General features: G+C 44.9%; 1 protein-coding gene across 1 annotated transcript in view; it reads right to left on the bottom strand.

Moving 5' to 3' along the window:
- Window positions 1–21892, bottom strand: part of ATR (ATR serine/threonine kinase) — a 100413-nt gene that overhangs the window by 61326 nt on the left and 17195 nt on the right. Inside the window, exons 10-21 of the mRNA XM_056113938.1 lie at window positions 20923–21185; window positions 18862–19052; window positions 18676–18776; window positions 18339–18510; window positions 17183–17353; window positions 13954–14148; window positions 11846–12031; window positions 9303–9395; window positions 7605–7735; window positions 4310–4453; window positions 1916–2009; window positions 1125–1250 (exon numbers count right to left, since the gene is read on the bottom strand). Of these exons, the coding sequence (XP_055969913.1) occupies window positions 1125–1250; window positions 1916–2009; window positions 4310–4453; window positions 7605–7735; window positions 9303–9395; window positions 11846–12031; window positions 13954–14148; window positions 17183–17353; window positions 18339–18510; window positions 18676–18776; window positions 18862–19052; window positions 20923–21185 (1867 nt within the window). The remainder of the gene's footprint in view (window positions 1–1124; window positions 1251–1915; window positions 2010–4309; window positions 4454–7604; window positions 7736–9302; window positions 9396–11845; window positions 12032–13953; window positions 14149–17182; window positions 17354–18338; window positions 18511–18675; window positions 18777–18861; window positions 19053–20922; window positions 21186–21892) is intronic.

Raw genomic sequence — 21892 nt, forward strand, 5'->3', positions numbered from 1 at the left:
AATCAGAGCAGTGATAATGAACACGCTTTAGTGGGAAGGTATCTCTTATCTCCTCCTGATGTGTGTAGACACACAGATGTCCCCACTGAGAATGTGCCACGGGACATCCAGCAATTCCTACTGTTTTTATCTTTAAGTCAGTTTCAAGCATCATAGAAAGTTCTTTTTTTTCTTTTGAGCTATTGATATGGGGAATTAATTCAAAGATTGTTAAGCATGAATGATCCCTGCAATCCTGGGATAAGTTAAAATTGATCTTGGGGTATAATTTTCTTAATGTGAAACTGCAGTTTGATAAGAAAAAAGAATTCATTGTTAGTTTTATTAGAATTTTTTGCACTGATAGTGGTAAGATTTAAACTGCATTATTTTGGGCTGTCTTTAGACAGTGTTTAGAGAACACTGGTACATACTGCTCCATTGAAATATTACAAGTCTTCATTTTCTATGCTCTAGAATAATTTAAAGAGGACCTAGTTTTCAAAGATCAGTAAGACACAAAGCCACACTGAACCTCACACCTTCATCGAGAGGTATAAAAGTCTCTATTTCGTTTCTGCTGGAGTCAATGTAGCACAGCGGTAGGGCGTTTGCCTTGCACGCAGCCAACATGGCCGACATTTTTCCTTTCGGAAAAAAATATCTAGGTTCATCAATCTATTTTTTCCAGGTTTCAAAGAAGTGTGTGATCTTTAAAAATATTTTGTTTTCATGGTCATTTTTTTATTTTGAAATTTTGGGTCAGCTCCAGCAGTGTCCAGGTGTTGGTTACTCCTGAAATTTACATGACTCTCTAAAAATCTACATGACAATAGAAATCTGCAGAAAATACTGAGTTGCATAAACTGCCGTCATGCTTATTATAACTCCTCCTCAGGAAAATGCTATGACCTTATAGTGACTTTTAAAAACAGTAACCGTAACCAAAAGTTCTGCCAATCCTATTATTCAGTCGAAAAGGAAATCTCAGGATTACTGAGCCTAAATCAGGTCTAGTAATCTGGGTGAAATGAAAATTTCTTTCATTGACTATACCGAATCTTAAACTAATGCCAACCTGTTGAAGGAACTCCCCGACTTTCGTTCCCATGGTTTTGAACTGCATCTTAGCCTGGGTCACATACCTGGTTCTTATACAGAGTTTCCTTCAGGCTTGTCAGAGCGTGAATCCGGACATCCACGTTCTCGTGCTGAACTGCCCGCATGGACAGCTGGAGAGTCGTCTGAAGGTCAGCCGTCTCAGAAGTCTCCTGGAGAAACAGACGTTCACATATTTTCGATTAGTCACTTCAAAAGCCATTTTGGAAAGTCTAGGTTTCCTCATCATTAAAGTAGTTGAACTATACCCCAATTCAGAACACTGATGGGAAAATTTCCCTCTCTTCCATAGCACAGCATACGTCAGTCATTAGTAACTCTTCCCTTTGGGGTGGGGAATGGGTGGAGCTTGGCACCACCCCTTGCTGTCATTCCTGGAGAGCCAGAGAGGCAGACACTGGGCTCAGATACACGGGAAGTAAGTGTGTGATTCCCTGGACTCCCCTCTAGTCCCCGTAGGGAATAATCAGTAAAGAGAGAGATACCTTTCTAAAATCTTGAGACAGGGAGAAAAAAAATCACAACAATTGAGTAATCAAACTTACTCTGGCACAACAAATATATAGAAACACACAAGAACCACATTCTTTGCTCTTCACTCTACCCAATGCTACATCTTTGAAACAAATGCCAAAAGGTCCTTTTGAAAGTCAGATCAAAAGGTCTACTCATTCAATGGGAAACAGCCACCTGAATATTACATATTAGGGCGAGGTGTGATTCTAAGCAATCTCTACTCAAAGTATTGGAACTTGGGTATAACTTTGTACAAGTTTTTGGTATAAATCTGTTATCTCCAAATACTTAAATTAAATACCTTTCTGTATTCCTGTAGAACTGCTTTAATTTTTTTCAATTCTGGATGATCAGGTAAAAAATATATTTCATGAAGGAAATCTTGCACAGCATCCCTAATGGTTAGAAGAAAAAAATTATCTGTAAAAAAAATATGAACACTAAAAAAGATATGAAGCAGAAGTTGAAACGAATTCCTATTTGATTCACACAAAAGTCCTAGCTCATCACCGATGCGAAGTAGTCTTCTTAAGCATGTGTAGGATGCCCAGTTGATTTACAGTTTCAAGTATTTGAATCTCAAGACAATCACCCCTTACAGTCCGTTATAAAGCCCTTGAGAAATTATGCTTCTTGGCAGAGACAGCAATGCATGGTCACGGCCCCCTCAATCTGGCCAAGGTGTTGCTTTTCACAGACAGCGCCACCAAAAATTACTATGCTGATTTATGTAACATAAGCCTGCAAGTTTCTGCTTTCTGCTTAGATTTCTACCAGTTAGGAGCCCAGTGTGTTCAGCCTGTGGGGAAAGAGGCTGAGACTCGCAGAAAGAACCAGGAAAGCCGTGCAAGGCGGCCTGCAGCCAACCGCAGCTGCACGAGGGATGACGGACAAGACTCACCAGAGACCGAGCCAGCCAGTAGCGCCAGTCGGGTTACAAAACAGAGATTACATTCAAACGCTGTTTGGGGGTTTTTGGTTTGTTTTTGTTTGCTTGAGGGCCACATCTGACAGCGATCAGGACGATCCTGGCTCTGTACTTGGGAGTCACATGTGCTCGGGGAACTGTACTGTGGTACCAGGGATGGACCCAGGGTCAGTTCTCAGGCCCCTTTCTCCAAAATTTTCTTTTCCATTTTGGTTTTGGGGCCACACAAGAATCCTCCAGGCAGGGCCTGGGGAACCCTACGGGGCCCCAGGCATTGCCAGGAGCGGGACTTACATTTTTGAAAAATAGCAAAAAATAGGGGCTGGAGCAATATCACAGCAGGTAGGGCATTTGCTTTGCATGTGGCCAACCTGGGTTCGATTCCCAGCATCCCACATGGTCCCCTGAGCACCTCCAGGAGTGATTCCTGAGTGTCCTGAGTGCATTGCCAGGAGTGACCAAAAAAAGCAAAAAAATACTATTTGTACAATCAAAAACATTGAAGAAGTGATGTACAGTGATTATATTAGTCTATATTCTGTGAAGTATGGAAATTAAAAATAGATTTTTTAAATGTATATTAATTTGCACTTTATATTGGAGAGTTAGCAGCAGAAATGATTAATGGTTAATAACATATGGGCAAGTTATTTCCTTTCACAAAGGAAATAAGATATACAGTTTTTAAGTGATAAATGAAAAAAAATTTAAATGTACAGGAAGAATTCCAGGGTATAAAGCAGTAAATGGTTAAAACGTAAGGAGTAGTAAACTAGTCTGACTTAGCTATAGTCCAGTGTATTTTGGAAAAATCTTAAAAAAAAAAATTTAAATTAATAAAATGAAGTCAGATTTTGGAAGGTTTTGAAGTTAAAGTAAGTAATTTGGAATATTTATCAGTTAGACAATGGTGAATCAGTAATAATACCTCTGTATGCATGCTATAGTGAGACAGATACGAAGAGGCTTTAAGTATATACAATCTAAAGAAATGTGCAAGCAGATATGGAGATGCTCTTAAGTACATAAAATATTTAAGTCTAAGTAAGGACTGGTTCAAAGATTCATGCAAAAAAGTAACAAAGGCTTCAATCCAGCTAGAGTGAGTGGGCACCTCTTAACCTTCCTCACACTATTTAACCGTCTGCTGTCAATGTGACGGAAAGCAAATTCAGCCTCGCCTCTTCCAAACTGAAGGAAACAATTTTGAGTACGGCCAAGCAATTCTTATGATTGCATTTTACATGGAAGGAATGTCAGATGTGAAATAACTTCAGTTCAATCTGTACTAGATAAAGCCTGTCAATTATTTTCGTTTAAAGGACGTGAATTGTAGTTACTGGTTTTGGCATATCGAGCACACAATGGATAGCTTGCCAGGCTCTTCCGTGCGGGCGGAATACTCTTGGTAGCTTGCCAGTCTTTCCAAGAGGGATAGAGGCTTTTGGGGCGACCTCTAATCGCCCTCATAGGTGTAACCATATTTGAACCCTATCAAATATGGTACGGCAATTCCAGAAGATGGGTATTTAGTGTCTTATGATGTGTCGCGTGGCCGCTTTGCAGCCGCATGGGTCCAGAAAGCGTCCTGGAGTGTGGCGGCAGCTGGGTAGTGGAGGTAGTGTCGATAGTGGAGGTCTGCCAGTGGGGTATTTAAGTGATTTAAGTGAAAGGACGTGAATAGTTCTTTATTACTAACAAGAACCCTCAGAGTGATAAAAAGACAACTGAAAGAGGCTCATCCTTGATGTCAGCCCCCGGGCACACCTGTTCTCGATGATGAGGTAGTGGAATATAGCCGCGGTCTCCTGAGGCCGGATGTGGATGAGAGGCAGCAGGGCCACTATGACGTGGCTGAGGAGCGAGCCGAGGTGAGCGTGGTCCAGGCAGCGCACAAAGCAGTCCCAGGCTCTGCGTGGGCAGAACAAAACAGACATGCAACACACACAATCTTATGATCTCTGAAATTTATCAATGAGTAGTCAGTGGAGCAGAGGAACAAAGGCAAGCGGGTCCCGGGACTGAGATCTCCAAGCCTACTCGGATCGGAGCTGAGCATTCTCCACCCAGATCCTCCAAATTCCAGAAGGTGAGGGGTCACACCCACCAACTGGCCTCCCGGTGCCGTGTAATCCCATCAACGGCCAAGACCCAGAAACTATAAAACCCAGCTCCCAGAAGAGAACAGCGTTGAGTCTCCTGCCCCCGCGCCTGGCTGTCCTCGCCAGGGCCCCTTGGAGGGGAGAGGGTTGAGTTTCCCTCCCCGCCCCGACCAGGGTTCCGGCAACCGAAGACCCCAGAACCAGCCACCACCACGCTGAGACCACTCTCCGCACACATGAAGGTACTGGCAGAGGAACAAAGGCTTGCGGGTCCCGGGACTGAGATCTCCAAGCCTACTCAGATCGGGGCTGAGCATCCTCCACCCAGATCTTATTATCTCATTCCTACTTTGGACAAACTGGCAGGCTACCAAATGTAACCTGCCCACACAGCAGAGTCTGGCAAACTCCCCGTGGCGTACCCAATATGCCAAATACCAGTAACAACGATGGGTCTCATTCTCCTAACTCTGAAAGAGCCTTGAATATGGCACTTTTTAAAAAAAAATCTCAGGGTTAGGATGAAGGAGACGTTACAGGGGCCTGCTCGAGGCAATCGACGAACAGTCAGCAGAGCAAAGATATAGACAAACGATTAGATTAAGCAGTCAACTGTTCCAACAGAACACAGACCAGTACTGTATACGCAGAACAGAATGATCTCAACAATATGGTAAACCGTAAAATCTATGTGGAAAACACGACTGAAGAGTCTGCGATCTTTTGGGGCAGGCATACCAAGAAAAAAACTGCAAGGGTCACTGCGGCTACTCAAATATCCTGTAAAAGAGGAGGCGTGCATGGCTCATCTCTGAAGAAATGCCAAGCCAATGAAACGCCCAGGCAGCCAAGCGTCTGGGCCGAAAACTCGGGGGGCTTCTTGCAGTGAGGATGGCAGCCCCCCCTTCCTGCCCCCCTGCCGGGAAAGCCAGCAGCTCTGCCCACACCACGGCCCATAGCCATGACCGGGCCAGCTCCATCTACAGCTCAGCGAAGCCACACCTGAGAATTGCCTCTGTGCTACTGCTGCTGGGGCGCACGGCTCCACGGGGGCCCTCCAACCGCCCCCCCCCCAGGACTGACAGCCCAGGGGAACCTGGAAGTCAGAGAGAAAAGTGGCACGAAAGCCACTGAGCTAGGCGAGAGAAAACAGAAAGTAACGCAGAAGGCGATCGGATCCCCAGACTTTATGACTCCACTCAGAGACAAATCTTTTACGGAACTCTTGTTTGTGCGTTCCATTGGCCATTTCGTTGTGACAAATCATTTTGTGCCTGCAGAGGGGGCAGTTTGGGGGGGTGGGTGAGAAACAGGGGATACTGGTGGAGGAAGGTCACACTGGTGGGGAGACTAGTGTTTAAATACAAAATAAATATTTTTAAAAAGGGGAGGATACAAAAACGCCCAAGAATAAGACACCTAGAGGATCAGGAGTGGAACACTAATCTTTACTCCCCCACCCTCTTCCTGATGGGACAGTTAGCAAGAGTGATTGATGTTTATAGCAACATAGTATATGGCCAAGTGTGTGGTTAAGTACTTCTCCTTTCAGAAGTCAATCAGCTGCTGAAACTTTTCAGATCTTACGTATAACTGATTGCATGAATTTGGACTTTGGAAAGTTAAAATGTTTTATTACATGATTTTTAAACTAAGTTTTTTTAAAAAAAGCAAACTTTCAGTTTTAAATGAACTGAAACAGATTAATAACAAGTTGGTAGAACATGCACACAAAAAAGGGTTCTTTCGGGGCTGGAGCAATAGCACAGCGGGTAGGGCGTCTGCCTTGCATGCAGCCGACCTAGGTTCGATTCTCAGCATCCCATATGGTCCCCTGAGCTCCACCAGGAGTAATTCCTGAGTGAAGAGCCAGGAGTAACCCCTGTGCATCGCTGGGTGTGACCCAAAAAGCGAGGAAAAAAAAAGGGGGCTCTTTCCATGACTAAAAGTTAACTGACTGCACATGCCACATAACATCTAGTCCAAGGACAAGAGAACCTCCGAGAATCTTAGACTGCATCCAGTAGTCCTGCCGTCAGCAGTACTATTTAAATAGAATCAGCCACCAGCCAAATGCTATGGGCCGAAACTTCAGTGTTGGCCAGAGCTGTGGGAGGGAACCAGGTGCCAGTTTGTCCAGATAACGGCCGCATGCAACCCGGGCACCTCCCGTCCATTTTTATGCACACACACAAAAAAAACTCTGGAGGAACTTCAAACTTATCTTTGAGATGACGTCTCAATATTGACGAAGCATTAGATGCTGTTACAAATTCCCATGCTTCTACATAAAATAATTTGCTATTTAATGCATGCTGCGTGGGGGTGGGAGCGGTGCGGGGGTCTGGGAGCTCGACTCAGCCCCCCCCCCCCCGCCCGAGGCAGGCTCTGCACCCACAGTCCCGAGTATTCAACCTCCGGCCCAGCTGGACGGGTACCACCTGAGCATGGGCTGGGACGTCCCAAAGCGAAACAAAACACGTACGGTCAGAACATCGTTCCTACTTTCAATCCCTTATTCATACACACTGGTTATTTACAAGTATGTGATACTGGGATTTTCTGCAAAATGCTCCAACGAGGGCGTTGGTATGACTCCCTCGCAGAGCACATGCCTGGCCATGTGGAAGGCCGAGTGTCAGCCCCCCAAGGCAATACAGAGCCCCTGACTCCTACCTTTACCTCCAGTGCTGAGTCTGGAGCACCTTGCTCCTGGCAAAACCAAGAACAATGAAAAGTAAAACCAAAAAACCATCTAACCAACAACAACAACAACAAGAAGGTGAAGGGGAGGTTTAACCCAGATAGCTGTGCTGGGCTCTGCAGAAGGTAGGCTATATGTTAGGGGTTGTTCTACTGTTTCTCGTTTCTCAGGACGTTAAAAGGTTTCATGATGAAATATTTTTTCAATGAACACCATCCCTCTTCAACAGAAACAGCCTTGAGTGTGGGCATTTTACCTGCAGCATAGTTCAGGAAAATCGTCCTTGAACCTGAGGCCAGTTCTCAGCGTGGTCATCATCTTCACCCGCACAGAGCTGACGTGTCTGGGGCCCATCAGCTTCATCAGTGACACCAAACTGTTCAAGGCCTAAGGGGTGAACGGGCCTTAGGCTCTAGAGACACAGTGGCATCGGCAGGGGCAACGACTCCTGAGGACAAGCGTGTCCTGCCTTAGTCCCAGATCACAATCTACTCTTTGACAACACGAGGTCGAAGAAACTCTGGCCAATTCCTCACATCTAACTTCTTATGTCAGAATGAAGAATTTGGAAAATATTATTTTTCCCCCCTACCTTGAAACCTTTTATTTTGGTTCTAGTAGTCCTCTAGCATAGTAATTTTCATATTTATTAAGAATATGAAACTTATTTTTCTTCTTCTCCATCTCAAACTATACCTTTTTAAAATGATACCAGATTCAAGATGCTCTAAATTTAGGGTAACAAATAACTGGTGACACACTCTGGAAAATAACATAACACAATTGACTATTACATAGGTCACAAAATTTGATTTGCATCAACAACTCCAGATTCTAAGGGTAAAGAAACACCCTTCTTAACCTATCTGCCAAAACAGTCAAGTTCTTTATGGCTGAATACACAAATTCAAACTCTCTTAGGTTGGCGGTCACTCTCCTGAGGTTCTGTGCAGATGATACAGATGGATTAAATACATCGATTACTACAAAAGAAAACGTACTGGTTGCCGAAGCCAGTTTAATCATAATACTGTGTCAAGTCTTTCTTGGCTTCTTGGCGTTATTAAGAGAAAGGCGAAGACACTAGTTCCTGTGCATGACTTTTACTATAATTTTACTGATCACGGAAGTGGAAAGCTATAAAAAGAGAAATTTAATTCAATCAGTATCTAAAATCCTACCCCAATCAATGTATAAAAATTTCTAATAGTGACCGTTACAAGAGTCACAGTGAAATGTCATTACGCCAAATTCACTGGAACACAGAATGACAAAATAGTAAATTAACTTTACCTATAAAAACACAAATTTCTGGTATTCAAAAATACTAGAGATCGTGGGAAATGGGCACCAGTAGAGGGATGGGTACTTGATCATTGTATAATTGAAACCCAAGCACAAAAATGTGTAAGTCTTCAACTGTACCTCATGATGTCTCACTATTAAAAAATTTTTTAATAAAAAAAAAAAAATACTAGAGATCGTGATCATTAGAAAATGGACAACAGAACGATAATGTGGATGATTCAATCACGCAGAGTTCACTTGGACCATCAGAATATTCTTTTTTCTCCGAATGAATTAAACGTTATGAGCCATCAGCGAGACGCGAAGGGTCACCAGCTGGCTCTCTAGTAAACAGCAGATCGGTAGGAATCCGAGCTAAGAGACGGAATCTGAGGGCACAGTGTCCAAAGTCAAATTCTCCCAATATCGATACACTTTTAGTTGAGGAGACAACACCTTCCTTTACTGTTAGGCTACATATTCGATCTATAGGAAACAATTGTGAATGGTAAAATTCCTGTTCTGACTCCACAAAAGCTACAATGAATGGAGAAGAGCATATGTTTGGTACCTTATTTTTGAACGTCTGTAATCAGAAGTAGAGAATCCTGTTTCCTATATGCCATGTGGGAATTCTGTTAGAGGACTGTGTAACTCAGCTACTCACCATTTTCTTATCTTCGATGCCAACACTGGAACTCAGTAACTGCATGTTAAAAAAAGCCAAAATGCCCAACAACTTGGGTTGCAAATAATCAGCCTAAGGCGGGGGGAGGACACAGAAAACGTTGTAAGTTTTACACAATCATTTTATAAGACAATTATTTAATATAATTTCTATTTTACACAGCGGGTAGGGCGGCATTCGCCTTACACGCGGCCAACATGGCCGACCCGAGTTCAATTCCTCCGCCCCTCTCGGAGAGCCCGGCAAGCTACCGAGAGTATTCGATATGCCAGACACAGTAACAACAAAGTCTCCAATGGAGACGTTACTGGGCCCGCTCGAGCAAATCGACGATCAACGGGAGGGCCTTTACTTTACTTTACTATTTTACCTAATTCTATTAGGGTACTGGAAATAAATATTAGATAAATTAAGTTTACCAAAAGCTTGCAACCAGATCCTAGTAACACCATTTTCTCTTCTCGCACAGAACTAAGTGTACGTAAATTCCCTGTGAGTTCTTTTGACCTTACTCAAGACAATGAAAATAGCCCTCTGATTGGGTTATTTACAATTAATATTTGAATGTGCATCATTTGTTCCCTAAGATCCAGCCTATGTATGCCCTGAGTCCAAAGCTCAGAGCTCTGGACCGCCATCTCAATTCTAAAATTATCAAAATATAAAACACATCAAAGCAAAGGACCACATGAGAACAAATTATTATTGAGAACAAATTCTGTATCTTTCTAAGAAAAGGTAATCAATGAGCACTTAAAGGAAGGTAAAAGAACCAAAAACTAAATAAGCATGCGGTAGAGAAAAAACTCAAGAGCCAGAAAGACAGACCAACAGGCAGGACACCTTGCTCTCAGAGGCCTGGACTAAATCCCTGTCACTGCACAGTCCCAGAGCACCATCAGAAAGGATGTCGGGAGTACTCCTGAGTACAACTTCGGCTTCAGTGTGAAGCAGAAAAAAAGAAAAAAAAAAGTGATACCACAAATGTCACACAGAGGGGCTGGAGCAATAGCACTGCAGATAGGGCGTTCGCCTTGCACGCAGCCGACCTAGGTTCAATTCCCAGCATTCTATATGGTCCCCCGAGCACCACCAGGAGTAATTCCTGAGTGCATGAACCAGGAGTAACTCCTGTGCATCGCCGGGTGTGACCCAAAAAGAAAAACAAAAGTCACAAAGATATAAAATAACATAATAGGAGACTAACACCCAAGGAGAGTAGAGACAGGGCCAGGAAGATTGCTCCACGGCTGGAAGCCTGCCTCATGAGCTGGGGGAGAAGGCAGCTGGGATAGAGAAGGGATCACTAAGTCAATGACGGTCAGAAGGATTGTTTTGGATGGGGGATGTGTGCTGAAAATAGATAAAGGACCAAACATGATAGCTCTCGGCATTTATACTGCAAACTACAATGCCCAAAAGGAGAGAGAGAGAGAGAGAGAGAGAGAGAGAGAGAGAGGAAGAAGGAAACTGTCTGCCACAGAGGCAGGGGGTAGGATAGGGTGGGGTTGGCAGGAGGGATACTAGGGACACTGGTGGTCAAAAACGCTAACTTTGGAGGGAGGGGTGTTTGATCATTGGACGACTGAACCTCAATCATGAAAGCTTTGTAACTGTATCTCACGGTGATTAAATAAAAGAATAAAAAATAAAACATGTCACACAGGAGGAACTGATCAGTGGTACCAAATACTACTGAAAGGTTAAATATGGGAGGGACAGAGAAGTGACCACTGCCTTCACAGCAGGAATACTCCTTGACAACAGTTCAGTAAAACAGTGAGAACAGAGTCCAATTAGAATGAGCTTAAGAATGAACAGGAAATGAGAGAACAAATAGATATCTTGCAGGCTTCAGTATCATAAATGAAAATCAAAAGGAAATAGTATTTATCGGAGTATTTATCCAGATACAAATGTATAATAGAGCGATACAAGTGTAATTAACGTATCATCTAGCTTCAACAGAGGATATTAACACAGTGAGAATTAATAAAGCTACTATTCCTATGTCAAGGAGGGGTTGTTTGGGTAACTATAGACGTGGTCTAATCTATAACTAAAAAGGAACAGAAAAAATAATTTTACTCAGTGAGAAAAAATATAACATCATTTCAAAACACATTTTGAATCCTAATACATGTTTATTAATGACTTATAAACATAATTTACACCATCAGTCTTTGCAGAACAAAATACCCAATTTGAAATTTAAACAAGTATCTGGCCCAGAGAAAGAACACAATGGGTAAGGTATGCCTTTCATGCACCTGAGTCAGGTTTGACCACCAGCACCCCAAATGATGCCCTGAGCTCACCAGGAACAATCCCTGAGTGCAGAGTCAGGAGTAAGCCCTGACCACAGCCAGATGTGGCCCCAAAACAAACAAAAAGATTTCAATGAATTTCGAATTTTGGAAATTGAAACACACACACACACACACACACACACACACACACACACACACTTTGTTCTCCAGCTCAATAAGAAATAGAAAAAATCCATATGACATACTCCTTACCATTAGTTCAGAGGACGTGATATCTCTCGGGCCCTGATACGGGTCATCGCTAGATGCAAACGAGGCAAGTATTGACAAACCATTGAAAACCTGCTGATAATGTTCTCCAATCCGCAGCAATAACTCATTATGCAGCCCTTGGAAATCCTGCCTCAAGAGGCTCCCCAGCTCAATTTCTGTTTCATTCTAATTAAAAGATACATTTTATTAACAAGAGGATTTTTTTTCCTCCTCCATATACATCTTGGAAACAGGTATATTGACTTTAGCACATTCTCAGTAAATCACAAGCTTTGGATCTAGAGAAAAGATTTAATGATGAGGTTTTAGAAGGCTTTGAAAAAGGACTCTAATCTTAAGCCCTTCTGATGGACCTCGCAAAGCTAATAGGAAATAAAGAGAAGTGACTGGACTTTATTTGGAAATGAAATAAAATTTTTAATTTATTTTTTTTTAGCTTTCTGGGTCACACGCAGCGATGCTCAGGGGTTACTCCTGGCTCTGCACTCAGGAGTTACTCCTGGCGGTGCTCAGGGGACCATATGGGATGCTGGGAACTGAACCCGGGTCAGCCGCGTGCAAAGCAAACAGCCTCCCCGCTGTGCTATTGCTCCAGTCCCTGAAATAAAAATTTTAAAGGAAGTCTCAGTTCTCTAGAAGATCACAATATATCAGCTCATTACTCAGAGATGGGCAACAGATCCCAGGGAGAAAAAGCTCAGAGCGCGTCCGGCTTCCCGCCAGCCTCAAGCAGCTTCAACTTCTGTTCTATCGCTGACGAGCTATGTGAGAGTTGGACACACTGGGGGAAACTGATCTGACCTCGATTCTGCCTGTTTCCTCATCTATAACATGGGAAGCACATATTACTTGAACTGTCTGGTTATGAGGACTGTGATGAAATTAGTCTTAGAAATTGTTTAGCAAAGTTTCTAACATTATGCACTCAAATATTTTAATTCCACCTCTCCTTTATTTTCTTTCTCAAAAATGATGACTTTATTCAATATTCGTTATATCTCACGCAGAAAAAGGCCTACTCCTGGCTTATCATGAAGGGAAAGCAATGAGCATCAGAGAAAACGGCTGTCACATATGTACACGTGATACGGACTTCTATTCCTGCATAGCTTCACACTTCTCAAGGATGTCGCCAAAACTGAAGCTCAAGTTATTATTTTAACTAAGAAACTAGACCAAACTATAATCAGAGCACCAAATAAACTAAATGATGAAACTGGACTACAGCTGAAGCGAACTCTCTTCCTACAAATATAAACATTAACATTTTATTGCTGAACTTAGAGCTCCAGTTAAGAAGTTCTAACAGGGGCCGAAGAGATAGTACGGTGGGCAGGGCACTTGCCTTGCACATTGCTTCATATGGTTCCCTGAGCACTGCTAGGAGTGAGCCCTGAGAAGATTTGGGAGGAAGCCTTGAGCACTACAGGGTGAGGCCCCACCTCAAAACAAACAAACCAAAAAAACCAAAAAAATTGAAAATAGTTTTTAAAAATTTTAACAAAATCGGGGCTGGAGAGATAGTCCAGTGGAGAGATTACTTGCCTTGCACAAGGTTGACCCAGGTTTAATCCCCGGCACCCCATATTGGTCCCCCATGTCTGTCAGGAGTGAGTCCCGAGTGTAGAGTCAGGAGTGGGCCCTGAGCACCAGTCAGATGTGGCCCAAACAACAACAAAATTTGTTTAATAGAATAAAAAACTCTCATATGAAATTCGGTGAGAGCCTGAGTCATAAATGGATATGACGATTACATACCATTGGGGTGAATAGTGAAATCAAGTAAGGAAAGAGTAATTCTATTTCATGTACTGGCCTAGTTCCAGACAAGCGTATTCACACACACCTCAGAGGGCCAGAGGTAAGAGGCCTACGAGTACAAGGATGGAGTCGAACCCCGGGTCCTTCCCCACCCAGCGGCATCAGGGACAGGCCCGGCCCCCGAGCACACCCCATTACAGTTTCTGGAGAGGAAAAGATGAGCGGACCTAATATTACTCCAGGTCGGGCTGGAACTCACCCACCCCCCTTCCTCCCACAGTTTTCCATGAAATAAACGGACACAAAACAGCAAACTCTTCCTTTACCTTGAGATAGTGAAGGGCACGCTCCAATTCATCCTTGGAACACGAGCAGACCAAATGAGAAAAAATGTATTTGAAGTTATTTATTAAAATTTCTCTCCGGTTGACATTCAGTTGTTTTCCGAGGGTTCGGATGAGGGCGGAGGCGGCAGGGCTGGCTTTGGCAGCGAGGTCGGGGAGCAGAACCTGCAGTGTCCTCTGGGGGAACAAGACTCCGATCACCAAAGGCCTGCACACCGCCATCCCCGCAGGACGAACCCGCAAGCGCCCCCGCCCAAAGCGACGCCGATTCAGACAAGGAAAGAGTCACATATGAAGAAAAACATTTTCAAAGTAACCAAACTGTGGGTCGACCGAACTCCGATTTACCGTTCGTTCAGCTCTTTGACAGCTCTGGGCACCTCCCAGTTCAGGCAAGGAGGGGGGTGGGAAAAACAGGCAACGGCCCTGAGAGCAGGGAGTTGCAGCATCGAAGGGAGGGATAAAAGCAAGCTGATGCAGAAATTAAAACAAAAGTGTCTCATGAGCGCGTGCTAAGATCGTCCCCTCCCAAGGGACAGTTGCAAGGAGGATGCATCATTGGAGTTACGCTGCCTAATCACTGCACTTGTCTTCTCAGTCCAAAAATTGACTTACAATCTTTCACCGCTTTTCCATACAGTTTAGTCATAAATGATTTTAAGTCAAACCAGCATGGAATTAAAAAGAAACCTTCAGGGGTTGGAGAGATAGCACAGCAGGTAGTGTGTTTGCCTTTGCATGCAGCTGACCTGGGTTCGATTCCCAGCATCCCATATGGTTCCCTCGAGCACGACCAGAAGTAATTTCTGAGTGCAGAACCAGGAGTGACCCCTGAGCATTGCCAGGTGTGACCCAAAAAAAGCAAAAAAAAAAAAAAAACAAAACCACTCTTCACATACTCGTTGCAGCATCAATTTCTAACATAATCTGGCATAAAATCTAGGTCTACTGCAGTGAAATTAGGTAACACTTTGTTTTGGGTTTTGTTTTGGGGCCACACCTGGCGATGCAAATGTCCTACCCATGGTACTATCACTCTGGCTCCAAATCAGCCAACATTTTAGATGATAAATGGAGCCATAATATAGTTCAAGTTTTCAAAATTAAAAAAAAAAGCTGCTATAATCTGAAAGAAAAATCCCTAAATACACGCACCAGCCCACAGGGCAACACACTGATTTTTATTTTATTTCCTTTAAAATCTTATCCATTACAAAATTCCAAATATCTAATGATTGGTCTTCCACTTATATCCAGGCGAGGACGAGGCCATAGTGAACAGATTCAGACTCTGCCGCAGACATTATTCACACCTTGTGTTATGCCCTTCAATTTAGTATTAATACTTAAAAAACATAATCTTATAAGGTAGTATCAACAAGTATTCATAACTAGCAACAGTCCTATAATGATCTATGCCCTAAATCTGGGACACTTAATTTCTTCTCAAGACTTTAACTGGGGAGCTCCTGGGAACTGCCCAGAGGGCCGGGGTCCCCGCCTGGTGGTTCTCAATTTGGGAGCGGCTCGGAGCTGAGGCATGAGGGTGTGAAGCTGCTTGGTCTGCAGGGCGGCGCCTAGACCCGCCTGCAGAGCACAGGGCCACCAGGACTGCACCCAGCCAAACGCAGAGGACCATGTGTGTGTGTGTGTGGGGGGGGGGGGGGGGGGGGGGTTCTGTGAGGGTCTGAGCCTCGCTCCTGTACTCTCTCCCCAGTGCCTGTGTTTCACTTGGTTTTGCTACTCAGAAAAATCTGGCTCTGAGCACCTGTGCCGCCTGGTTCCTCGAGTAGAATCACCAAAAGCTCGAGGACCTTTCTCTATGGTCCTTGTGGTCCTTACCTTAATCCCTCCAGGATGGGACCAGTTTACAAGCAACTGAGATCTGCCAACATATAACAGGACTGGGGCGTGGGGCGAAGACAAAACTGGCTCAGCAATAAACCAACCACAACGCCCCTCGTAGAGGACAAGATCGGGAAGGAAGTTTTCAGGGCAGGAACCAAACAGTGACTCAAATCAACACGAGATTAAGGTTTAGACATTCCTCAAGCTACATCATATCCAAAAAATCCTGCACATCTGTAAACCGAGGGTCTACCTGCTCAATATCCTGGACCTATTTTCCTTGAAGAAACTCAGCCTGGAGTAAGTCAGAGTGAAGTTAAGTCGGCAAAGGAGGGGCAAATTCAAAGCGATGGCTCTCTCGTGTGGGATCTAAAGAAATACAGTGCGGGAACACTGAGTGGCCAAAGCTGAGCTCATCCAGGCTGGGACCGGGGCACAAGAAAGGGGAGAGCACTTGGCCAAGGGCGCTGCTGGAGGCCCTCTGTCCTGTTGCTAACAGAACTGGAAGCCACAAAGCCTAGAATCACCAAAGAAACGGTCCACATTTAGAGGGGCTGTGCGGGAGCCTGCCCGGCCCGGCGGCCCTGCACCTCGCAGTCGGCCCGGCCAGGGACCACCTGGCAGCTGAGGCGGCCCCCCCCCCCTGCCCGGCACCCCCGGAAGGGAGTTTCAGCAGAGGAGAGTGAAGGGAAACAGAGGCAGCTGCAGACATGTGCTCCCCAGCGAGCAGCAGCTTGTGGACGGGGAACCTTGCTCCCGTTCTCCCGCACACCGCTCTGGACAGGAGGCAGGAGATGCTGAAAGCGGCCCGAGGAGCTGAGGGCCCTTCCCAAACTTCCGGGCTGCCTGGCTCATCCTAAAGCATCAAGCCACGCGGCTGACCCCTGCGCTCTGCTCCCGGGACAGCTGCCGCTCACAGCTGCCTCCCGTGGGCTAGGGAGAAGCTGCAGGCCCACTCTGGTAAGTGACTGTCCCCCAAAGGTCGCGTACAAGCACAGCCAGGACAGCTGCCTTCTCTGGAGAAAGCTCGAGCCTGCAAGGACAGAAGGAAATAAAAATGGGGGAAGTGGGGCTGAAGAGATAGCACAGCAGGTAGGGAGCTTGCCTTGCACGCGACCAATCTGGGTTCGATCCCCAGCATCCCATATGGCTCACTGAGCACCGCCAGGAGTAATTCTTGAGTGCAGAGCCAGGAGTAAGTCCTGAGTACTGCCAGGTATGGCACAAACTGTCTCCCACAAAAAAAAGGGGGGGAGAGCTAATCCAAAATAATAAGCTAAAATAAAATATAAAACCCCCCAAATTTAGAATGGACAGAAACATATTAAATTGAAAACTTTAATCAACTCTGCTGGCAACTTACAGTAAGGAAGCGGTTAAGATCAGGAAAGTCAAAGACGTTGGCGATTTCAGACAGGGTGTTCAGCGCCATCTCCCGCTGGTGAGTGACCTGCTGCTTCCGCATCTCCGCGCTCTGGCACGGGACCCCGGGGAGGGCTGTCATCTGGCTGGAGTGCAGGGATTCCACCAAAAACTGAGGCAAAAGAGCATCAGTTTTCACACAGGTTCATACAGTCACAGGATGGAAGACTTACAGTAGCAGAAAAGAGGGTTCTAGCATTCTATAAAGCAGCTCCTTTAGTTTACATAAACCACCTGAACTGGATGAACTATGTCAAGTCAGCCTGTGACAAAGCCCCGCAGACTAACGAAACCCCTAACACAGAACAAAGTATTTGCTTCTTAGCTATGAATTCGACCTTTCCCGAATGGCAGGGTCTCAGAGGCTAGGCCCGGTAACAGGAGGTACCCGGAGGTGTGCAGTGGGGGACACGTGCCGAGCATGCTGGGTGTTGGGGACTCCCGGGACCAGAGGAAGATGCTAAGAGAGGCATCCTTGAACAAGAGAACGCAGTGTTTCAACTCTTCGTTAGAAAAATGATTAGTAACTCCCTCCATTACGATTATATCTTCAGACCAAGGTGCGGGAAATGGAAAAGTGGCAGGATTGGGGCTGGAGCAATACCACAGCGGGTAGGGCGTTTGCCTTGCACACGGCCAACCTGGGTTCGATTCCCAGCATCCCATATGGTCCCCTGAGCACCGCCAGGGGTAATTCCTGAGCGCAGAGCCGGAATTAACCCCTGTGCATTGCCGGGTGTGACCCAAAAAGGAAAAAAAAAGTGGCAGGATTTAAAATACTCCAAAGTAAACAGAATATATCATTTAAAAAAAATAAGTAATTTGGGGGGTGGGGCGGGGGGTGGGGGTATATCTGGCCATGCTCAGGACTTCCTTCTGCCTCTGTGCTCAGGGACACTCCCGGCAGGGAGCAGGGGACTACATGGGGTCCCGGGGATCATAGCAGGGCTGGTCATACACAAGGCAAGGGACCTATCCACTGTACCACCCCTCCCCCAATACATCTTTCAAAGCAAAAATCTGAAACATATATATGAGCTTTTTTAACTCCTGCGAAGGACTGTTATTTCCCACAGTCGAGGTCAACACTGACTCACCTGGCAGATGGGCTTCTTATACTGACTGAAAAAGTTTTGCAATTTTACACTTTTAGCTGCAACCAGCGCTCTAATCTCTGTGTATGCCGCTCCAGAGACAGATGCTGACTTGGATAATAAACAGTGCAGCAAGTGCAAGAGTGCAAAGGGGACCAAATCTCCTTTTGCTGCCCTAAAATTAAAAACAAGGGTTTTTATCAATACCTCAGAAACAATGAAAATCTACAAATAAAATCCACAGTGATGTGTTACTTTTATGATAAAAAAAAAAACACTTCCAACACCAGGCAAGTAAAAATGGTCAGAATAAACAAATATATGAAAGCTGCCAAAATACCTTCCAATATCCCCTGTTGTAAGAATCAAAGTATCCTTCAATTCATTATTTCTCGAAATTTGAGCATGTGTATATGCCTCCTTCATTCGTAACACAAAAAGCTAGAACAATAAATTAACAAGTTAAAGAAGCTTTTAGAGCCAGATTCATGAAAAAAACAAACGTTTAAAAATAAAATTTACCAACCTCTTTTATAAATCCATCTTCTGAGTCCAGTGATTCCAATATATGCTTGATATTCCCACTAAAAGCCACTCTAACACCCTTGTCTGGGTCTTCCATTAAATTTAACAAAGTTCCAAGAACCGTCTTCACATCCGATTCATCTTCTCTAAAGTCAAGATGCTTACAAAGATGACATAAGTTCTCGATGAAAGCTAAAGGGCAAAAGCACAGAATATCTAAGCTAACACATCAATTACTAAAGAACTCTCATTAGTAAGTAATACACCATAAAGATTCTAAGCTGTATTAAGTCAACACTGAGTATTTAATTTGCAGAAATACAGAACTTGGAGAATTAAAGTAAGTACTTGTACATTTAAATAAATTTTAGGCTTACTAGTCAAAATCTAAATCTAAAGTAAATTCTAGATGTTTCAGTTTGAAGCAGTGAGATAACGGAAGGCAATATAGCACCTTCTAAAGCACAGCACGCTTAGTTACAGCACTGTGAGCTGAGGCTGGCATGAGAATACAATGAACAGGGACCTTGCCCAGCATGCAAGTGACCCGGGCTCAATCACTGAGCCCTGCCAGGAGTGATCCCCGACCAGAGAGCCAGGAGTCAGCCCCAAGTACACCAGGTGACCCCAAATGCCCCCAAAATTAAGCATTAACAACAACAACAACAAAAAAAAACCTGTAAAGGAACAGCATTCTCAGCCTTACCATTAAACTCAATTTCAAGATTGAGGGAGTCCTAGGAACAATCATATATATTTTGAAAATGTGAGAACACAGAAACTTCCCACCTAAACAAATGGACGCCCGAGTTTACCCAGATCTCATGCTCCAACACTCACAGCCCTTGGCACAAAGAGGTGGCCCAAGAGGGGCCGTGTCCGGCTCTCAGTTAGGCAGGCTCCATGTGCACTGCGAGGGGCTTTATGGGAACGGCACAGGTCATGCTAACGAGTCCCTAAGATCCCCAAGGAAGACCCATAGCACTGCATCTCAGACTGAGCGAGCACCAGCCAGGCATCCCTGTACTTTCAAATCATGAAAGCACTTTTTTTTTAGGCCCTCCCGTTGATCGTCGATTTGCTCGAGCGGGCCCAGTAACGTCTCCATTGGAGATTTTGTTGTTACTGTGTCTGGCATATCGGATACTCTGGGTAGCTTGCCGGGCTCTCCGAGAGGGGCGGAGGAATCGAACTCGGGTCGGCCATGTTGGCCGCTTGTAAGGCGAATGCCCTACCGCTGTGCTATCGCTCCAGCCCACAGCGGGTAGGGCTTTCGCCTTACAAGCGGCCAACATGGCCGACCCGAGTTCGATTCCTCCGCCCCTCTCGGAGAGCCCGGCAAGCTACCGAGAGTATTCGATATGCCAGACACAGTAACAACAAAGTCTCCAATGGAGACGTTACTGGGCCCGCTCGAGCAAATCGACAATCAACGGGAGGGCCTTTACCTTTTACTTTTTTTTTTATTATAAAAAAAAAAAAACCACTTCCAACACCAGGCAAGTAAATACGAATGGTCAAAATAAATATATGAAAGCTGCCAAAATAGCTCCCTCTCTCTCCCTCTCTTTCCCTCCCTCCCTCTCTCTCTCTCTGTATTTTGTTTTTGGCTGACACCCAGCAGTGCTCAGGGATCACTCCCGGTGCGCTCAGGGGACCATATGGAATGCTGGGGTTTACACCTGATCAGTCACAGGTGAGGCAGGCACCTTAGCTGCCGTAACACTTCTCGAACCCTAAAACTTTTCTTTAATATTAGAGCACTGATATTTTTATTTTAAAGCTACTACTCATGCATTTAACTTATCATGCAAATACAATTTTTAAGGCTTCACGGCTTATTTGGTTTAAAAATATTTTTAAAATCATGGCAGGAGCTGGAGCAATAGGACAGCGGGTAGGGCGTTTGCCTTGCACGCTGCCGACCTGAGTTCGATTCCCAGCATCCCATATGGTTCCCTGAGCACCACCAGGAGCAATTCCTGAGTGCATGAGCCAGGAGTAACCCCTATGCATTGCTGGGTGTGACCCCCCCCAAAAAAAATCACGGCAAACTACTCACCAAGTTTCACTGGACTGGGTGTGTTTTTTTTCAGCAGAAAAAGAAATGGCTTGCAGAGAGATACTTTTAATTGAGAAGACGAACATTCATGTTGAGAAGTGACTTTCAGGCTCTTACAGAAAAGATCGTTTTGTCCTTGTTCAGAATTAGGTTCTGTTGAAGAACTTGTCAAATAAAACATTCCATGAAGTATACAGACGAGCTGACCAAGGATAGAGGCAAATTCTCTCTTGACAATGTCAGAATCATCTTTAACTTTATCTCTGAGGAAAAAAACAAAAAAGAGAAACTTTCTTGCTTAATTTTGTATCCCTGCTAATCTGGACAAATGTGTCTGGCTCTTTCTTTCTCTCTGTCTGATAAGAAAAAAACCTAGAAAGAAATATCAAATTCTGTGGGGTATGGTGCCGCCAGCAGGTCAATCTGTACCTGTGAGGAGAGTGCATCAGCAGCCTGATGGTGCCTTCAGACTTCCAGATACCCCAAAATTGCTGCTGTGCTTTGGCCAAAGCCCAAACACTTGGGGCAAAGTTTACCAAGAAAGTAAATGGCCAAAAGTTAGGTATGTGGGAGACACACCCACAAACCACCTCCAGCTCAGCTATATAATTGGAGACATAGCCTCTCTGGTTCCTGATCCAACTGCTTAACAGCCATGATCCCAGAGACTCAGAAACGAATCTCGGAACCCAAAGGCTTTTGGCAGAAATGTGTCCTGTTCCTGCAGTAGGTTACTGGCGCTGGGTCACTCCAGGTGGGACCAGGTTTTGTGCCTTGGCCTTGCTGGGGGGGTTGGGGAGGAGGCGGTCACCGGGCCTCCAGGAGGCCCGGTGACCGCCATTCTCCAGAGGCCACTGGACAGTCAGGTTTGGGCCTGCAGTGACAAGACATGCGGGGTCTCACCGGATGGGGATGGAACCGGCCCTTTCCTCCCCATCCCAACGAGACCCCGAGTCGCCGCCTACAAACA

Source organism: Sorex fumeus, unplaced genomic scaffold (assembly GCF_029834395.1).
Source record: "Sorex fumeus unplaced genomic scaffold, SorFum_2.1 ptg000024l, whole genome shotgun sequence".
NCBI lineage: Eukaryota > Metazoa > Chordata > Mammalia > Eulipotyphla > Soricidae > Sorex > Sorex fumeus.